At 43.1% G+C, this 20,558-nt stretch overlaps 2 protein-coding genes across 3 annotated transcripts in view; one reads left to right on the top strand and one right to left on the bottom strand.

Annotated features, from left to right (window-relative positions):
• LOC139386919 (chloride channel protein 2-like) overlaps window positions 1-1,016 on the top strand; it is a 40,326-nt gene extending 39,310 nt beyond the window's left edge. Inside the window, exon 24 of the mRNA XM_071132805.1 lies at window positions 304-1,016. Coding sequence (XP_070988906.1) covers window positions 304-852 — 549 coding nt within the window. The 3' untranslated portion in view covers window positions 853-1,016. The remainder of the gene's footprint in view (window positions 1-303) is intronic.
• A 2,137-nt stretch (window positions 1,017-3,153) lies between these two features.
• On the bottom strand, window positions 3,154-12,223 carry LOC139387288 (protein FAM131A-like). Of its 2 annotated transcripts, none has more exons than XM_071133402.1 (5): window positions 12,023-12,223; window positions 5,594-5,702; window positions 5,093-5,278; window positions 4,231-4,365; window positions 3,154-3,813 (listed from the first exon to the last, which is right to left on the bottom strand). In XM_071133402.1, the coding sequence occupies exons 2-5, from the start codon at window positions 5,679-5,681 to the stop codon at window positions 3,314-3,316; spliced, it is 909 nt and encodes a 302-aa protein (XP_070989503.1). In that variant the 5' UTR covers window positions 5,682-5,702; window positions 12,023-12,223; the 3' UTR covers window positions 3,154-3,313. The 2 variants fall into 2 exon arrangements, with proteins under 2 accessions (XP_070989503.1, XP_070989502.1); XM_071133401.1 differs by lacking the exon at window positions 12,023-12,223 and adding an exon at window positions 9,295-9,366.
• Window positions 12,224-20,558: the final 8,335 nt, after the last annotated feature.

The raw sequence follows: 20,558 nt of genomic DNA, 5'->3' as shown, positions 1-20,558 counted from the left end.
ATTAATCAGAAGCAATCAAGGCTAATCAATCTGCTCTTTACAAAAGTTGATGCAGATTAACAACCCAGTGCGCTTGGAGATGGAATCAAAAGCGTAATATGAATCACTACTCCGTGTAATCCAAAATCACATCATAATGTTCAATTCTATATCTCTGTCTCTCTCTCTCTCCAATCTTCTTTCCATCCTCTCCCCCGTTTCTTTCCATCCTCTCCTCCGTCTCTTTTCATCCTTGCTCCCTATTTGATTATTTTCCCTCTCCCTCCAATCGCTCTACCTCTCCTCTCTCTGTCTAACTTCTAGCTGCGTAAGGCCATAGAGGGTTCAGTGACGGTGACAGGGGTGAAAGTTCGCCCCCCTTTGGCCAGTTTCCGTGACAGCGGCAACACTACCAGCGTTTCCGAGGTGACAGAGCTGCACAAGCTTTGGAACCGCCACAGAGGCCTCTCGTTACCACGGGAACCCACCCCGCCCGACATGGAGGACCAATTGGACGTTATGGATGAGGAGACCCCTGTCCACTTCATACAGGACCAATCAGATATGGAGTTTGAAACCATCCCCACTGACAATATGGACCCGCCATCAGAATTGGTTCTTCAGGAAAGCCTCTCAATAACAGAGGACCAAACAGAGGAGTTTATCTTAGAGTGCAGCCCTTCCCACACTGACGAATCAGAGCTGGCTTGTGATTTTGACCCCTCCCACCTCCCTGAGACTGACCAATTGGAGCCGGCGAAGGAACATGGAACCCCACCACATGGAACCAAACCCCAGAACATAGAGCAAATGGACCAATCAGAACTGCAGTGTAAGCGAAGTCCCAACCGCACTGAGGACCAATCGGAATGACAGAAGGGGCGAGGGACAGTTAGGAGTTGCTTCGTGGTTCGTTGAGGTTTCTACAACCTTAGAGGTCACGTTCACCTGGATCTGTCTGTGTCCACAATGTATTGTGTGCGCGTGTGTTGGTGTAAATGAGCTCGTATTCCTGTGTGAGTGATAGAGTAACTGAGTGAATGTGACAACATGGTTCTGTGTTTAACAAAGTGTTTTGGTGTGTGTGTGTGTGTGTGTGTGTGTGTGTGTGTGTGTGTGAGACTTGGTGGAACCTTGCCCATGCACCCATCTGGTGCTGACACTTCTATTCTCAGTTTGATTATCAGAGCCAAACTACATTTCCCCCCCTAAATATAGCTACAAATAACACACATAGAGAGAGAAAGCCGATCAGAGGGATAAAGGAAAGGAGAGAGAGGAAAGAGAAGGGAGGGTCTCACTTTAGATTAAGTGGCCTATAAAATCGACGTATTTTCACAGCTACATTCTAAAGGACATTCTGTAATTACAGTATAAGTGCATGTACAGTCATATCTGAAATGGGATATTAAGAGAAAGACAATAAGTTACTACCCAAAGGCAGCTGAGAAAAGGCCAACACGTTGACATTGCTCAGTCATAAAATGGCATCCCACAGGGTTAAGAGCATTTGTGAAGCACATTGTAATTAACATGCATTTAACTCAAAGTACATATAGCCTTGTCTGGCATTAAGGTAGGAGGGCGGACGGACGTTAGAGAGTTTCTTGTCTTGTAACAGGGTGTTTTGGTCACAGTGTCATTTTGTATCTTACATTTCTTGAGATAGGATGTTATGTGAATATCGTATCCTATCTACTGTACCGTGTTCTGCATGTTTCTGGAATGATGTGAGTGTTAATGACACGTTACATTGCACAGGAAAAGTTGGTTATGTGGAGAGAGAGACGACATCAGTTGTTGTGAGCACACATATGCACATAGGCCAATAGTACACGCACAAGGGCTCGATTCAATCCGTGGCGCTGAAGATCCGCGTTGCCGTGCGATTGACATTTTGAAGGCAATGTTCCCGCATTAGCGGACACTACGTTCACGGTAAGTGCTGCACATTTCAATTGTGCTGTGGATCTTCTGTAACACAGATTGAATCGAGCACTAAGTAAATGAACACCGTACACATTCATAAATCTACACATAGAAAATAATCTCCTAGACAATACACACCACACACACATTGAAAATGATTAATACAGCCTGCCTGGCCTTGAAACCAGTTTAGAAATACATACTACCAGCTTAGAAGCACAGTTATAAGTCTCCAAGTGTACTGGTGAGCAATAGAAGCCTCTAAAGGACTGAAACAACTGTTGTAGAGAGAGTGTGTGACTGTTCTCCACAGTCTCATTATAAAATGAGTTCATCAAACAGATGTTATGTAATTTGTCTCTTCAATCATTTCTCTTAGCTCCGTTGACAGATTTGAGCCTATATATATATATATATATATATATATTTTCAATTCTATGTAAAAACCCTGCCATAACAACTACAATTTAACGGTTCATTTTCTTCTGTAAAAAAAGTCAGTTGTGCAAACCATTTATTGTCGTCTTACTTTTGTATGCACATAGAATGTGAAGTAGTGCTCGCCATACAAGATATAATGTAAACTGAGTCTAATGTATAGAGTGTATAAGGTAATTAACAGCGCTAGTTAAGCAATAAGTCTGTAGTTTCTCCCTTTATATAGCCCCGGCCTGTATATGGTTTGTACATATGAAAATACATTATGACGGAAATCTACGCATTGTACATAGGAGAATATGCATTTGAGATCAACAGCCATTGTTATTTTTCAGAAAACATACTAATTGTTTTTTGTACATTAAATTTCAACAAAACTTTGAGATGTAAATCTGTTTTTCAAAATGTGTTTATTCTCTGTGTGTGTGTGGGGGGTATTTTCCTTACTGTCTCATATCAGAGATGGGTAAAATGATCAAACGGTGAAAATCTCTTCTTTTTTTAAATCATGTTTTATTCATCCAGGACAAACCCCATTACTTGACTTCACATCATGGTCCTGGGAAAACACGACAATAACAATCCATAGAAAACCAGTGAAATAACAACATAAAACCTCCGTTTGAACACAGTATTCGGGAATCGAGTTTCAACTCTCAAATACAGCGTAACATCAGCAAAGAAGTGGCAAGGAAGTGAAAAAGAAGAGAAAGAGAAAAGAAACAGGGTGCAGAGGAAGCAGGGAGAGACAAGCCGAGAAAAGGAAGGAAGGAAGAATTGGAGGAAAGAAAGAGAAACAGGGGAAAGGAAGGATGGAAGATGAATAAAGGCTAGCCATCACTAAGTTACATATCTAAGAGTCGACAGACTATCCAGGGGAACACCTACAAGATGAAAAACACAACATCCACAACATCCAATGCTCCCTCTTTTCTCCTCCTCCTCCTCCAACCTCCTTCTCCACCTCCTACTCTTCCTCATCGAATGACGCCACTCCCGACGAGCCTCTGTCGGAGAAGAAGCTTCTCTGGCTCTGGCAGGAGTGCCACTCTCTACCTTCCTGAAACACACTCCCTTCTTCGTCTTCCTCTTCCGCTTCCTCCTCTCCAAGAGACTCAGAGTGAGAGGTTGAATAGCAGGAGTCAAACCTACTGCTTCTGATCCTCGGCCTCCAGTCAGGCTTGTGGACGATACAGACACCCCCACCGGTCTCTAGCTGTGGTACAGGCTGATCCTCACCATCCACTAGTTCCCCCTCTCTGGGGAATGGGCTAGCCCGGTCACTCTCTAGAATAGGCCGGTCATTTTGCTGTGGAGCTGGGTCATTCTTAGATGTGGGCCTATCACAGTGCAGGCTGTTGCTGCTAGAGCCAACGGGAATGGTTGAGCTGATAGAGGGTGGAACTTTAATGCTGCCAATCTCAGCCTGGAATGACACTCGGGGCTCGTGATTGGACGTTGCGGTGTCTGAGGGAGGAGCAAAGAGTCAGAACACCTGGAGATGGATGAGAAGAGAGAGATGGAGGGATGAGAAGAGGACGAGTGAGGGACAGGGAAGGAAAGAAAGAAGAGAGTGAGGGATATTGGGGCATAGCACCGAGTCTAGGGGCTCTATTCAATCTGTAAAACTGATGCGTTACAGATCCTGCAATAGAAATGTAAAGGTCATTTGCGATTAAGCCGGCATATACAGTGTTTACCGTGAACACAGTCTCCACTAAAGCAGGAACACTGCCTTTAAATTTCAATCGCGCTGTAACGCTGAATTTCCACGATGCGGATTGAATAGAGCCCTAGCTGGAAATGATGATCGAAACACACATGATGAGATGCATGACATAGATATTGGGTGTACTTCTGCGCAAAGTGGGTGTATGTGATTACCTGAGCGGGTAGAGAGTGTGAGTGTGTTTCTGTTGTTCTGGAGAAACTCTTTGTCAGCTTCCTCCACATCATCATCATCCACAGAAGCCCAGGCTTTCAGCTTTGCCTCAGCGATAGCAAACTGCTCTGCCACTCCTGGAAATGGACACACAAACAAATAGGACAAATATAAACACACACAGGCTAAAAACAGGACTGTTTATTTTCACCCAAAAACCTTACAGCACACATCAAGCACGTGAGAAAGTGGGACACAGACAGACAGACAGACAGAGTTGTCTCCGAAATCATTAGAAAGTGAACAGGGGAGAGGCTGTATCACCATGGGGACACTAGGGGACAGTGAAGTGACAGTTGGAAGAGAGTCTAATTGGCTACCATCTGTTAGGCTCTCACAGGACAAGCCGTCATCGCTTAGGTGACACAGGAGGGGCACAGATCTGAGCTGTGACATGTGCAGGGGTTAGAGAGGAGCTGTGGGACAGGTGTAAGGATGACGGGGGGGGGGGGGGTCAAGACCACACACAAGTACGTACGAACGTACGCACACAAACACATGGTGGTGGTCCACTTTACTTTTGATCCAATTGACCCACAAATCGTCAGCGTGGACGTCATATGCTAATGACTGAAATCCACAGAGTAAAGTACTGTACAGAGGACACATTCCTGATACGATCCTATCTGAGCCATTGGTTATTAAACACCATTGACTGCAGATTTAGGTGGATAATAGAAACAGAGAGATAAGCTGAGATAAGATTCATTCAAATATATTAAAAGAGGACAACATTAAATTGCTATAAATTGGTGTGTATCAGCGGCTCTACTTTACTGGCTAAGTTGGTGGAGGGACACACACCTGCAGCGAAGCGCGCCTCCTGTTCCCCCTCAGTGAGGTGGCAGTAGGAGTTGAAGTGTGTGTGGAGGGGGTCCGTGGGGGAGTCTGTGGGTTTGGGCCAACCCTTCCACTCTATGAGGTGGGCGACCCTGCCACCCTGCAGGGACGTGGGCTTGGTCACATGGTCCTTCATCGCCTGGGATATGCCTGGAGAGAGAGAAGTATGAGGCCCGGTTTAAAGAGAGTGTGACCTCTAAAAATGATGGGTCCTGGGTCCTTCAATCTGTAGTGCTGAAGATCAGCACTATAGCGCCATTGAAATGTAAAGTTAATTTCAGATTGTGCCGACATATACAGCCTTTACCGCGAATGCAGTCTCCGTGAACGCGGGAACATTGCCTTTAAATTTATATTGTGCTCCAGTGCAGGTCTTCAGCGCTATGGATTGAATCGTTGCACAGGATTTGTATGTGTGAGATGAAAGTGAATTAGTGTGTGTGTGTCTGTCTTTCTGTCCCTTACCATTTAAAGAGGATCTGGCCAGAGCAGCAATCTCCTGGATGCTGACTGCCTTTCTCGTGTCTGAAGATTTTCTTGACTTGGGGATCATTTCAGCTTCCTGAAATTTTACCTGGAAAAAAAAGCAGTCATGCTCAGTATGTCACGTACACCACAGCACTTAAAGTGTTTTCTATAGTAATGTTGTAGGCCAGGGATGGACAAGTTAGATGGGGGTGGGGGGCCACAAAACATCTGAACTCATCGTGGTGGGAGGCAGGGGCTCGTGATCCTGCGTACCCACCCACATCCATGCCCCCACCTTGTGAGCAAAACATTTTAGGGGCTTCTCTGTTGACAGTGAGGAGAAAAAAATAGACGTTTTAGAGTTCATTTCCTGCAAATCTACACATTTTGCCATTTGTCTTTGGAAAATTGTGAAATGTTATAACTAATTTCATGCAATTGTACTTATTTTACCATGGGGCGGAGATATTTTTCAGTTTTACAGCTTATTTCCTGGAAATCTATACATTTTGCCATTTGTCTTTGGAAGATTTTGAAATGTTATAACTAATTTCATACAATTCTACACATTTTGCCATGGGGCGGAGAGAAATGTTAGCAGTTTTTAATAGGTTATCAGAGTGAGAGTGACTAACAAAAAACTTGACCACCTTTACTCCACACACAGAGATGCATACAAAGCTCTCCCCCGCCCTCCATTCGGCAAATCTGACCATAATTCTATCCTCCTGATTCCTGCTTGCAAGCAAAAACTAAAGCAGGAAGTACCAGTGACTCGCTCAATACGATGCTACACTACAGGACTGTTTTGCTTGCACAGACTGGAATATGTTCCGGGATTCATCCAATGGCATTGAGGAGTATACCACGACAGTCATCGGCTTCATCAATAAGTGCATCGACGACGTCGTCCCCACAGTGACCGTACGTACATTTCCCAACCAGAAGCCATGGATTAAAGGAAACATCCGCATCGAGGCTAGAGCTGCCGCTTTCAAGGAGCGGGACACTAATCCGGACGCATACAAGAAATCCCACTTTGCCCTCAGACAAACCATCAAACAAGCAAAGCGTCAATACAAGATTAAGATTGTATCCTACTACTCTGATGCTCGACGGATGTGGCAGGGCTTCAAAACTGTTCCTGGAACTGGATCCTGGACTTCTTGATGGGCCTCCCTCAGATGGTGAGGGTAGGCAACAACACGTCTGCTACGCTGATCCTCAACACTGGGGCCCCTCAGGGGTGTGTACTTAGTCCCCTCCTGTACTCCCTGTTCACCCACGACTAGGTGGCCAAACATGACTCCAACACCATCATTAAGTTTGCTGACAACACAACAGTGGTAGGCCTGATCACTGACAACGATGAGACAGCCTATAGGGAGGAGGTCAGAGAACTGGCAGTGTGGTGCCAGGACAACAACTTCTCACTCAATGTAAGCAAGACAAAGGAGCAGATTATGGACCACAGGAAAAGGTGGGCCACACACGTGTAACGGATGTGAAACGGCTAGCTTAGTTAGCGGTGTGCGCTAAATAGCGTTTCAATCAGTGACGTCACTTGCTCTGAGACCTTGAAGTAGTTGTTCCCCTTGCTCTGCAAGGGCCACGGCTTTTGTGGAGCGATGGGTAACGATGCTTCGTGGGTGTCAGTTGTTGATGTGTGCAGAAGGTCCCTGGTTCGCGCCCGGGAATGGGCGAGGGAACGGTCTAAAATTATACTGTTACATTGATGCTGTTGACCCGGATCATTAGTCGCTGCGGAAAAAGAGGAGGTCAAAAGGGGGGTGAGTGTAACGGATGTGAAACGGCTAGCTTAGTTAGCGGTGTGCGCTAAATAGCATTTCAATCAGTGATGTCACTTGCTCTGAGACCTTGAAGTAGTTGTTCCCCTTGCTCTGCAAGGGCCACGGCTTCTGTGGAGCGATGGGTAACGATGCTTCGTGGGTGTCAGTTGTTGATGTGTGCAGAAGGTCCCTAGTTCGCGCCCGGGTATGGGCGAGGGGACGGTCTAAAGTTATACTGTTACACACGCCCCCATTAACATCAATGGGGCTGTAGTAGAGTGGGTCGAGAGTTTCAAGTTCATTGGTGTCCACATCACCAACGATCTATCACGATATATCAAACATACCAAGACAGTCGTGAAGAGGGCACAACAAAACCTTTTCCCCCTCAAGAGACTAAAAAAATTTGGCATGGTTCCCCAGATCCTCAAAAAGTTCTACAGCTGCCCCATAAAGAGCATGTTTCCTGGAATGGCAACTGCTCTGCACTACAAAGGGTAGTGCGAATGGCCCAGTACATCACTGAGGCCAAGCCTCCTGCAATCCAGGACCTATACAATAGGCGATGTCAGAGGAAAGCCCATAAAATTGTCAGAGACTCCAGTCACCCAAGTCATAGACTCTTTTCTCTGCTACCGCATGGCAAGCAGTACTGGAGCATCCAGTCTAAGACCAAAAGACTCCTAAAGCAGCTTTTACCCGCAAGCCATAAGACTGCTGAACAATTAATCAAATGACCACCGGACTATTTACATTGACCCCCCCCCCCCCCCCCCACCCCCCATTTGTTTTGTACACTGGTGCTACTCGCTGTTTATTATCTATGCATAGTCACTTCACCCCTACCTACATGTACAAATTACCTCTAACCTGTATCCCCGCACACTGACTCAGTACTGGTACCCATATATAGCCTATTTATTGTTATGTTATTGTGTTACTTTTTATTCTGTTATGCTTTGGTATTTTTTGGTAAATATTTTCTTAACTCTTCTTGAACTGCACTGTTGGTTAAGGGCTTGTAAGTAAGCATTTCACGGTAAGGTCTACACTTGTAAGTAAGCATTGCACGGTAAGGTCTACACTTGTAAGTAAGCATTTCACTGTGAGGTCTACACTTGTAAGTAAGCATTTCACTGTGAGGTCTACACTTGAAAGTAAGCATTTCACTGTAAGGTCTACACTTGTAAGTAAGCATTTCACGGTAAGGTCTACACTTGTAAGTAAGCATTTCACGGTAAGGTCTACACTTGTAAGTAAGCATTTCACGTAAGGTCTACACTTGAAAGTAAGCATTTCACTGTAAGGTCTACACTTGTAAGTAAGCATTTCAAGGTAAGATCTACAGTTGCTGTATTTGGCGCACGAGACAAATAAAGTTTGATTTGATCTGTATATATATTTTGTCTTTGGAAATGTATCCATGAGCCTACAAAAGGTTGGACACGGGGCAGCCAGTTGCCCATCCCTGTTGCAGGTTCATGGACTCAAATGTTGCTCAGAGCCCAGTAAGATATCATGACATCGATTATTCAATCGTGTCTTTTATGAAGCAGCGGACAATGGCGCATCACGTGCGTGAGAACGGCGAAAAGACCAGAGACAATCCTGTGTGCGTTTCAGCACGTGGACAGCAACCGCTCCTCAGAGCGTATGATGGCGCAGGAGTTCCATGACTTTGCACTAACCATTTAAAACAGTTCAAATATATTTACATATTGCCTCTATGATAGTGTATTTTACAAGCAAGCAATAGGCTACGCACGTTGTTGCATGTTGTAAGAAAGTAGGGTCCATCATAATTTGTGGGTCAACTAACAGTAACACCTATGAAAAAGCGCTGCCTTTTTCCATGAAGGAACCATGGAATCGTTGGTACGAAGTCTGCAAAGGACGACTCCACCCTACCTCCTCTCGTTGTCGCCCCCCTCTTTCTCCTCCACGAAAAGTCAACCACATATTGGACACGAAGAGACGACGTATCACCGCGGAACAAGACAACGCATTAATCAACCCCACCGCTTGTCTCTGCGAGTTTTAACGCTGCTAATGACTATACTGCCGCGACAGATGCCAAAGAAACGGTAAGCCGGTGAAACCATTTGGCTCAAACGGTTAAACTTGAGGGAGTCCAAGAGACCGGACAAACATATGGCCCGAGGCAAGCTCAATAGGCTACTGCTGTGTAAGCAGCTCGAAACCCCGATCTGCTCAACCTGCTGTGAAAGGCTACGATCCCCATTAAAATAGAGATGCACGTGTGCGTCTGGAGTCAGGGGGTCAGCGATTTTAGCCTCCTTTATTTATACTTCAATAACAAAGTTGTTATTTGGTGCACAGTCCAATACAAAAAAGAGGGCTCTGGTCTACACACGTTTATAATTATTTGGCCCTCTAGCTCTAGGTGCAACAGGTTGAAAATGAGACAAGGTCACCGAGAATGATGGCGAGCTTTAGTGGCCCTGGGGGACAAAGAAGACTTTAGGAATTGGCTGGAAATCAGTCGGCTACACGCTAAACTAGGCTACACGTGGTTGACATGACCACGCTAATACCAGACATTCCTAAGCAGATTTGCGCTTAAACAGCTAACAGGAAAGCTGCCACTTTTGAGACCATGGCACGCACAGATGCGCTGTATAATGACATCCATGCTGACAATATGTGGGTCAAATACAAAGTGTACCAAGACCACCATGACCATGTTTATGTTTTTCAATATCTCTCTCTCTGCCTATGTGTGTGTGTGTGTGTGTGTGTGTGTTGTTTGGTTTTACTATCCTTGTGGGGACCATAAGTCGTCACAAGAATGGTAAAACAAGGACAATTAAGACAAGTGGGGACATTTCGCAGGTCCTCACAAGGAAAAGGGCTATTATAGGCTAAAGTGTTAGATTTAGGGCGAGAATTAAGGTTATGGTTAGGGGTTAGGGGTTAAGAGTTAAGGTTAGGAGTTAGGGAAAATAGGATTTTGATTGGAAATACATTTCTTGGTCCCCACAAGGATAGTAAAACAAAAGTGTGTATGTGTGTACACATTTTACTATACTTGTGAGTACCAGAATTCTTCACAAGGATAGTAAACCAACTAAAAAGGCTATTTTAGTTAGTGTTGATTTAGGGTTACAATTAGGGTTAGGGTTTAGGTTTTGAGTTATGTTTAGGGTTAGGGGTTAGGGTTTAGGTTTTGAGTTATATTTAGGGTTAGGGGTTAAGGTTAGGGTTAGGGTTTAGGTTTTAAGTTATGTTTAGGGTTAGGGGTTAAGGTTTTGAGTTATGTTTAGGGTTAGGGGTTAAGGTTAGGGTTTAGGTTTTGAGTTATGTTTAGGATTAGGGGTTAAGGTTAGGGTTTAGGTGTTGAGCTATGTTTAGGGTTAGGGGTTAAGATTAGTGTTAGGGGTTAAGGAAAATAGGATTTTAAAAAGTAATAAATGATTGGTCCTCAAAAAGTCCTTACAAGTATAGCATCTGTCGTTCTGCCCCTGAACAAGGCCGTTAAACCACTGTTTCTAGGCCTTCATTGAAAATAAGAATGGGTTCTTAACTGACTTGCCTAGTTAAATAAAGGTAAAATAAAAAATAGTAAGTGTGTATGGGCCTATATAGGGCAGAAATATTTGAACTTCAACACAACATGAAGAAATGGAGCATTCAAACAAATAACCTAATAGAAAAACATGCATGACTGTCCTTGTTGATAGGCAACAGCACCACTCTGTAAAGGGGATTACATGTATTCTTGGATAAACATGAGCCTAGCCATATGTTCGACTTGGCATAGTGTAAGCAGCAAGGAAAGATGGTGATATGCGAGCTCCCACGCGCCTATTCAGCACCCACGCGTCTTTTCAGCACAGGGACAGATCAATGTAGGCTAATTCCATCCATGCTATTGTTTCCTTGGGTTTGATTGTGCTAAAGACTGTCTTGCTTTATTTAACCATGCAGGACAATCATTGAGAACACATTTACACTAACGACCTATTGTAGGGTAGGCCTAGAACCCAAATGTCTATAGCGCAATAGGTAATATGTCATGTATTCTGTTGTGTTTGGAAACCATACTAGCAAACACGGTCGTTATAGTGCTATTACAATAATCCCATAGTATGGAATAGGGGATAGATAGGCTATATAGGACCTATGGACTACTTTTATTTTTGACACCTCGTGGGGTGTTTAATCTACCGTAGGCCTACCATAGAAATGGATAAATAAGCATGCCGTCTCTGAGTAGAATTGATTTACCGTCAGGCCCCTGCCTGTTCACGGGTGAAGTGACATGGCTATTAACAAAGAACGAGGCCGACAGCGGACATCATACTGTGATTTGTGGCACGGTAATTGCCAGGAGAAATAAATAACGCCGGTGCCGGTGTTGCTGTACACCGTGTGGCTCGAGCAGAGGATGCGGCATGTCTCCAAGCAACGGGAAACAACATCTGCATATCAATGACCCTGACTCGGGAGAGGGCTTAGTAACGGGCTCCGGTTAACGTTACAGAGACTGCCGCATTGTCATAAAAAAGCCAATTAAAAGGGATAGCAAGCATGTCGATCGGTAAACAAAATATAGGACTTTACTTAGGGAATAAAGGCATGCAAATAAATGTCGGTCACACACATTAGCACCTACCTGTAAACCGAATAGAGGTTGCGGCACCGTCGAGCGTCGCACATGATCACAATGAGCTTGTCTCAAATCCCATTAACAGATGCTAACGTGGTGCCCCGTGTTGTTATTTCCCACGGTTTTTAAATGATTTCTCTTGTAGCCTTGCACAAAACGCCCGTCTTTCACACTACAAGCCTCAGGTTGTCGCCCCGCGATATGGGCTGCTACAGCCTACCTATATGCGCTCTGTCCAAATTGTTGGCACGCGTCATCGGCGAAAGGCGGCATCATAACCAAATCTGTCCCCCTCCATACAATTATCTTCCCTCCTTTTAAAACATGTTGCGAAATATTTTTTGGAAACTATTACTGGTCTGTTGTCTGTTAATGTAGATTACGTATTTGACCAAATCTAATTGGAGACTAAAATGAACACTAATTGTAGGCTATCGCTTTTATAACCAACAAACCTGTACATCTGGTGGTTAATCCATTTTTTAAAATCCCTTCACCGGGACCCTGATGATCACAGAGGGGTACCAAAGCAGGTACCAAGTCAATGTGCAAGGGTACGAGGAAGTTGAGGTAATCGAGGTAATATGCACATGTAGGTAGGGGTAATGGTGACTAGGAAATCAGGATAGATAATTAACAGAGGAACAGCAGCGTATCTGAAGAGTGTGAACGTGTGTCTGTCTATATGTGAGTGTGTGTGTGTAGAGTCAATATGCATGTGTGGGTGTGTTTTGTGTATGTATGTGTTTTAGATTTAAGAGGATCCCCATGAGCCGATGCCAATGGCGACAGCTAGTCTTACTGTGGTCCAACACATAACGAAAAATACATTACAACTGACATACATTTAAAAACATTAACATGTAGTGTGTGTGTGCATATACAGTGCCTTGCGAAAGTAATCGGCCCCCTTGAACTTTGCGACCTTTTGCCACATTTCAGGCTTCAAACATAAAGATATAAAACTGTATTTTTTTGTGAAGAATCAACAACAAGTGGGACACAATCATGAAGTGGAACGACATTTATTGGATATTTCAAACTTTTTTAACAAATGAAAAACTGAAAAATTGGGCGTGCAAAATTATTCAGCCCCCTTAAGTTAATACTTTGTAGCGCCACCTTTTGCTGCGATTACAGCTGTAAGTCGCTTGGGGTATGTCTCTATCAGTTTTGCACATCGAGAGACTGAATTTTTTTCCCATTCCTCCTTGCAAAACAGCTTGAGCTCAGTGAGGTTGGATGGAGAGCATTTGTGAACAGCAGTTTTCAGTTCTTTCCACAGATTCTCGATTGGATTCAGGTCTGGACTTTGACTTGGCCATTCTAACACCTGGATATGTTTATTTTTGAACCATTCCATTGTAGATTTTGCTTTATGTTTTGGATCATTGTCTTGTTGGAAGACAAATCTCCGTCCCAGTCTCAGGTCTTTTGCAGACTCCATCAGCTTTTCTTCCAGAATGGTCCTGTATTTGGCTCCATCCATCTTCCCATCAATTTTAACCATCTTCCCTGTCCCTGCTGAAGAAAAGCAGGCCCAAACCATGATGCTGCCACCACCATGTTTGACAGTGGGGATGGTGTGTTCAGGGTGTTGCTTTTACGCCAAACATAACGTTTTGCATTGTTGCCAAAAAGTTCAATTTTGGTTTCATCTGACCAGAGCACCTTCTTCCACATGTTTGGTGTGTCTCCCAGGTGGCTTGTGGCAAACTTTAAACAACACTTTTTATGGATATCTTTAAGAAATGTCTTTCTTCTTGCCACTCTTCCATAAAGGCCAGATTTGTGCAATATACGACTGATTGTTGTCCTATGGACAGAGTCTCCCACCTCAGCTGTAGATCTCTGCAGTTCATCCAGAGTGATCATGGGCCTCTTGGCTGCATCTCTGATCAGTCTTCTCCTTGTATGAGCTGAAAGTTTAGAGGGACGGCCAGGTCTTGGTAGATTTGCAGTGGTCTGATACTCCTTCCATTTCAATATTATCGCTTGCACAGTGCTCCTTGGGATGTTTAAAGCTTGGGAAATCTTTTTGTATCCAAATCCGGCTTTAAACTTCTTCACAACAGTATCTCGGACCTGCCTGGTGTGTTCCTTGTTCTTCATGATGCTCTCTGCGCTTTTAACGGACCTCTGAGATTATCACAGTGCAGGTGCATTTATACGGAGACTTGATTACACACAGGTGGATTGCATTTATCATCATTAGTCATTTAGGTCAACATTGGATCATTCAGAGATCCTCACTGAACTTCTGGAGAGAGTTTGCTGCACTGAAAGTAAAGGGGCTGAATAATTTTGCACGCCCAATTTTTCAGTTTTTGATTTGTTAAAAAAGTTTGAAATATCCAATAAATGTCGTTCCACTTCATGATTGTGTCCCACTTGTTGTTGATTCTTCACAAAAAAATACAGTTTTATATCTTTATGTTTGAAGCCTGAAATGTGGCAAAAGGTCGCAAAGTTCAAGGGGGCCGAATACTTTCGCAAGGCACTGTATCAGTTACACATACATGGCAGTACATACAGTTGAAGTTGGAAGTTTACATACACCTTGGCCAAATACATTTAAACTCAGTTTTTCACAATTCCTGGCATTTAATCCTAGTAAAAATTCTCTGTTTTAGGTCAGTTCGGATCACCACTTTATTTTAAGAATGTGAAATGTCAGAATAATAGTAGAGAGAATGATTCATTTCAGCTTTTATTTATTTCATCACATTCCCAGTGGGTCAGAAGTTTACATACACTCAATTTGTATTTGGTAGCATTGCCTTTAAATTGTTTAACTTGGGTCAAACGTTTGGGGTAGCCTTCCACAAGCTTCCCACATTAAATTGGGTGAATTTTGGCCCATTCCTCCTGACAGAGCTGGTGTAACTGAGTCAGGTTTGTAGGCCTCAATGCTCGCACACGCTTTTTCAGTTCTGCCCACACATTTTCTATGGGATTGAGGTCAGGGCTTTGTGATGGCCACTCCAGTACCTTGACTTTGTTGTCCTTCAGCCATTTTGCCACACCTTTGGAAGTATGCTTGGGGTCATTGTCCATTTGGAAGACCCATTTGTGACCAAGCTTTAACTTCCTGACTAGTGTCTTGAGATGTTGCGTCAATATATCCACATAATCTTCCTACCTTATGATGCCATCTATTTTGTGAAGTGCACCAGTCCCTCCTGCAACAAAGCACCCCCACAACATGCTGCTCCCACCCCCGTGCTTCACGTTTGGGATGGTGTTCTTCGGCTTGCAAGCATCCCCCTTTTTTTGTCCAAACATAACAATGGTCATTATGGCCAAACAGTTCTATTTTTGTTTCATCAGACCAGAGGACATTTCTCCAAAAAGTACGATCTTTTGTCCCCATGTGCAGTTGCAAACCGTAGTCTGGCTTTTTTGGAGCAGTGGCTTCTTCCTTGCTGAGCGGCCTTTCAGGTTATGTCAATATAGGACTCGTTTTACTGTGGATATAGATACTTTTGTACCTGTTTCCTCCAGCATCTTCACAAGGTGATTGATTTGCACATTTTGCACCAAAGTACGTTCATCTCTAGGAGACAGAACGCATCTAATTCCTGAGCGGTATGACAGCTGTGTGGTCCCATGGTGTTTATACTTGCGTACTATTGTTTGTACACATGAACGTGGTACCTTCAGGCGTTTGGAAATTGCTCCCAAGGATGAACCAGACTTGTGGAGGTCTACCATTTTTTTCTGAGGTCTTGGCTGATTTCTTTTGATTTATCCATGATATCAAGCAAAGAGGCACTGAATTTGAAGGTAGGCCTTGAAATACATCCACAGGTACACCTCAAATTGACTCAAATTATGTCAATTAGCCTATCAGAAGCTTCTAAAGCCATAACATAATTTTCTGGAATTTTCCAAGCTGTTTAAAGGCACAGTCGACTTAGTGTATGTAAACTTCTGAACCACTGGAATTGTAATACAGTGAAATAATCTGTCTGTAAACAATTGTTGGAAAAATTACTTGTGTCATGCACAAAGTAGATGTCCTAACCGACTTGACAAAACAATAGTTTGTTAACAAGAAAATTGTGGAGTGATTGAAAAACGCGTTTTAATGACTCCAACCTAAGTGTATGTAAACTTCCGACTTCAACTGTACACACAACAAGTAGGTGACATAGGGGAGAGGTGTTGTGCCGTGAGGTGTTGCTTTATTTGTTCTAAAAAAAACAGGTTTGCTGTTCACTTGCACTATGTAAGATGGAAGGGAGTTCTATGTTCTCATGGTTCTGTATAATACTGTACGTTTCCTTGACTTTGTTCTGGACCTGGGGACTGTGAAAAGACCCCTGGTAGCATGTCTGATGTGGTAAGTGTGTGTGTGTCAGGGCTGTGCGTAAGTTGACTATGCAAACAATTTCGAATTCCTAACACATTGTTTCTTATAAAAACAAGAAGTGACACAGTCAGTCTTTCCTCAACTCTTAGCCAAGAGAGACTGGCATGCATAGTGTTAATTATATCCCTCTGATTACAATGAAGAGCAAGACGTGCCGCTCTGTTCTGGGCCAGCTGCAACTTAACTAGAATTGTCTTTGCAGCACTTGACCATACATTATGACTGAACAATAATCGATATAAGATAAAACTAGAGCCTGCAGGACTTGCTTTGTGGAGTGTGGTGTCAAAAAAGCAGAGCATCTCTTTATTACAGACAGACCTCACCCCATCTTCATAACCTTTGAATCTATATGTGTTGATCATGACAGTTTACACTCTAAGTTAACACCAAGTAATTTAGTCTCCTCAACATGTTCAACAGCCACACCATTCATTACCGGATTCAGGTCTAGAACTTAGGGAATGATTTGTACCAAATACAATGCTCTTAGTTTTAGAGATGTTCAGGACCAGTTTCTTACTGGCCAACCATTTCTTAACAGACTGCAAATCTTTGATAAGGGTTTTAGTGACTTCATTAGCACTGGTTGCTGATTATATGATATGGTTGAATCATCAGCATACATGGACACACGTGTTTTGTTTAATGCCAGTGGCAGGTCATTGGTAAAAATAGAAAAGAGCAGAGGGCCTAGAGAGCTGCCCTGGGGTACACCACACTTTACATGTTTGATATTAGAGAAGCTTCCATAAAAAAAAAAACTCCAAGTTCTATTAGATAGACAGAGGTTTAAAAGCACATAACACATACATTTTCTCAATAACAGGTTGTTGGGCTCCCGAGTGGCGCAGCGGTCTAAGAAACTGCATCTCAGTACAAGAGATGCCACTGCAGTCCCTGGTTTGAATCCAGGGTGCATCACATCTGGTTGTGATTGGGAGTCCCATAGGGCAGTGCACAATTGGCCCAGTGTCGTCCGGATTTGGCTGGGATAGGCCGTCATTGTAAATAAGAATTTGTTCTTAAACTGACTTGCCTAGTTAAATAAAAATAAAAGGTCAAACATATCAAGGCTGCACCGATCAGTACATGTTGAGTGCCCTTCTCTATAAGCATGCTGAAAGTGTGTTGTTCATTTATATACAGAGAAATTGTATTTGGTCGAACCCAATTTTTCCCAACAGTTTGCTTAGAGCTGGCAGCCAGCTGATAGGTCTGCTGTTAGAACCAGTAAAGGCCACTTTACCACTCTTGGGTAGTGGAATGACTTTGGCTTCCCTCCAGGCATGAGGACAAAGACTTTCCTCTAGGTTCAGATTAAAGATATGACAGATAGTAGTGGCTATAGTCAGCCACCATCCTCAGTAGCTTTCCATCTAAGTTGTCAATGCCAGGTTTGTCATTATAGATCAATAATCATTTTTCAACCTCTCCCACACTAATTTTACAAAATTCAAACTTTCAATGCTATTCTTTCATTATTTGTTTTTTAATGCATGAGAGCTCACTGGCTCACTGTTCATTGTTGGCATTTCCTGTGTAAGTTTGCCAATAATTGCCAACATCAAATGGTTTTGAATTGAATAAGCCATCGGATTCAATGAAAGATGGAGATTAATTTGTGTTTCTGCCCATAATTTAAAGTACTCCAAAGTTTATATCATTGATCTTGGCTTCATAATACAGTTTCTTCTTCTTTTTGTTGAGTTCAGTCACATAATTTCTCAATTTGCAGTAATTCAGCCAGTCAGATGTGCAGCCAGACTCATTAGCTACTCCTTTTGCCCCATCTCTTACAACCATACAGTTGTTCAATTCCTCATAAATCCATGGAGCCTTAACAGTTCTAACAGTCAGTTTCTTAAAATATGTATGTTTATCAATAATTGGTAGAAGCAATTTCATAAATTAATCAAGTGCAGGAATTTTGAATTTTGACTTTCCTGGATATAGCCACTATACTGTGATCACTGCATCCAATGGTTACAGATACAGCTTTAGAACAAAGTTTTACAGCATTAGTAAAAATGTGATTGATACATGTGGATGATCTTCTTCCTGTAGTGTTTGTAAACACCCTGGTAGGCTGATTAATAACCTAAACCAGATTACAGGCACTGGTTACAGTGAGAAGCTTTCTCTTGAGCCTACAGCTTGATGAAAACCAGTCAATATTCAGGTCCCCATCACATACACTATTAAGCATTTCACACATATTATTTAGATACTGACTGTTAACACTTGGTGGGCTATAGCAACACTCCAAAAGAAAAGGCTTTAGATGTGCCAGGTGAACCTGCAACCACAACACTTCAATAACACTTGACATAAGATCTTTTAAGCATTACAGGGATATGGCTCTGAATATATACAGCAACACCTCCCCCATAAGCATTTCTGTCTCTTCTATAAATGTTATATCCTTGTATTGCTACTGATGTATCATCAAATTAATGATAAATTGAGTCTCAGAAATAGCTAATATACTGTATGAATGTTAACTGACGTTAGCAAGTTATTGATTTCATGAACCTTATAAGGCTACATATTGTATATTAATATGGGCTATTTTCAGCCCTTTCCTGGGTAGCTTATCAGAGATGGACATAATATAGAAAACAGCAAACAAAGCTATACATTCAGCAGTCCATTAATCAGTTGGTGTGCGTAAGTGTGTGTGTGTGTTGCGGGGTTGAAGCTACGAACCCATAGGCTTGGTTCGCTCAGGATGTACAATAAACAGAGTAGCAGCAGCGTATGCGAAGAGTGTGAAAGTGTGTCTATGTGCGAGTGTTGGGAGTGTCACTCGACACTCTCCACTTCAGCCCCGTCGATGCGAATGGGGGCGTGCTCAGCCCTTAGTTTCCTGTAGTCCACGATAAGTTATTTTGTCTCGTTGACATTGCTGCCAGGTCTCTGACCTCCTCCCTATAGGCTGTCTCATCGTCATCAGGCCTACCACCGTCATGTCGTTGGCCAACTTTATGATGGTGTTGGGAGTCGTACGTGGCAACGCAATCATGGGTGAACAGGGAGTACAGAAGGGGACTAAGTACGCACCCTGAGGGGCCCCCGTGTTTTGTGTCAGCGTGGCAGATGTGTTGTTGCCTAACCTCACCATCTCGGGAGGCCCGTCAGGAAGTTCAGGATCCAGTTACAGAGGGAGGTGTTCAGTCCCAGGCTCCTTAGCTTTGTGATGAGCTTGGAGGGATCACTGACCTGTAGTCAATTAACTAAAACTCCTTGTCTGAGAGAGATTTACATGGTTACCAAAACATCACCCCAGGGTAAGCTTGCACGAAATATAACCCTTATTTAAGTGTATCTAAAATTCCAAGGGAAAAATTTATGGTGGAAAAATGATTGGAATCATTTCCGTTTGACCGCTAAGTTTTATGGGTATTATGACACTTCCACTGTGGGGTTCTATAGACAGCTACGAAAATCATAGATGAAAACCCTCTTGGTAAATAGTACAGTCTTCAGCTTATCATGAGGTATTTTAACTCAGGCAAGCAGAACCTCAAGACTTCCTTAATATTAGAGATTGTTAATAGCTGGTGCGCAGAGACACACCACCCCCTCCTTGAGTTTACCCGACGCTACCGTTCTGTCCTGCCGATGTATAGAAAAACAGAGCTAGATTTACATTTTCCATGATCACATTGTTAGGATAGTCTTGAACAGAGATTGTCCCGTTTATTCTCCAGTGATTGCACGTCCGCCAATAGAACGGAGGGTAGAGGCGGTTTATCCACTCGCCGATGTAGTCTCATCCGGTATTCTACACGCCGGCCTCTTCCCTTTTCGTGTGTCAAGGCTTCGTGCCTGGTCCGGGGATGAGCAGTATGTCCGTCTCATTAAAAGTAGAAATCCTCATCCAAACACAGTGCCTGAATTGCACATGGACACCTGTTTAAATTCATAAATGTTCACGTGACATAAGGACTTCATAAGGGTTGTAGGTGTAATAAAGCCTATAGGCACCAACATGTTAGAAATTAATATGGAGGAAATTAGTAATTGGAACTAATTTTTAAAAAAAATTCTGTATAAGGCAGTGGTAATGTTCAGGATAGATAAACAGTTTGTGTGAACTGAAACGACCAACACCAGAAGAAAAGCATGCCGAAACAATATTGAACTACATATTTTAAAACGATA

This window comes from Oncorhynchus clarkii, chromosome 28 (assembly GCF_045791955.1).
Source record: "Oncorhynchus clarkii lewisi isolate Uvic-CL-2024 chromosome 28, UVic_Ocla_1.0, whole genome shotgun sequence".
Taxonomy (NCBI): Eukaryota; Metazoa; Chordata; class Actinopteri; order Salmoniformes; family Salmonidae; genus Oncorhynchus; species Oncorhynchus clarkii.
This window is presented reverse-complemented; position numbering and strand designations above follow the sequence as displayed.

What these genes read in the sequence shown, in the direction of transcription:
- LOC139387288 (XM_071133401.1), bottom strand. Translation starts at nt 9,345, where the DNA reads ATGTGGTTGACTTTTCGTGGAGGAGAAAGAGGGGGGCGACAACGAGAG. An exon ending in GGCCAGATCCTCTTTAAATG is followed by an intron (nt 5,279 to 5,593) that starts GTAAGGGACAGA and finishes CTCTCTCTCCAG; the next exon opens with GCATATCCCAGGCGATGAAG. An exon ending in CACACTCTCTACCCGCTCAG is followed by an intron (nt 3,814 to 4,230) that starts GTAATCACATAC and finishes CTCCTCCCTCAG; the next exon opens with ACACCGCAACGTCCAATCAC.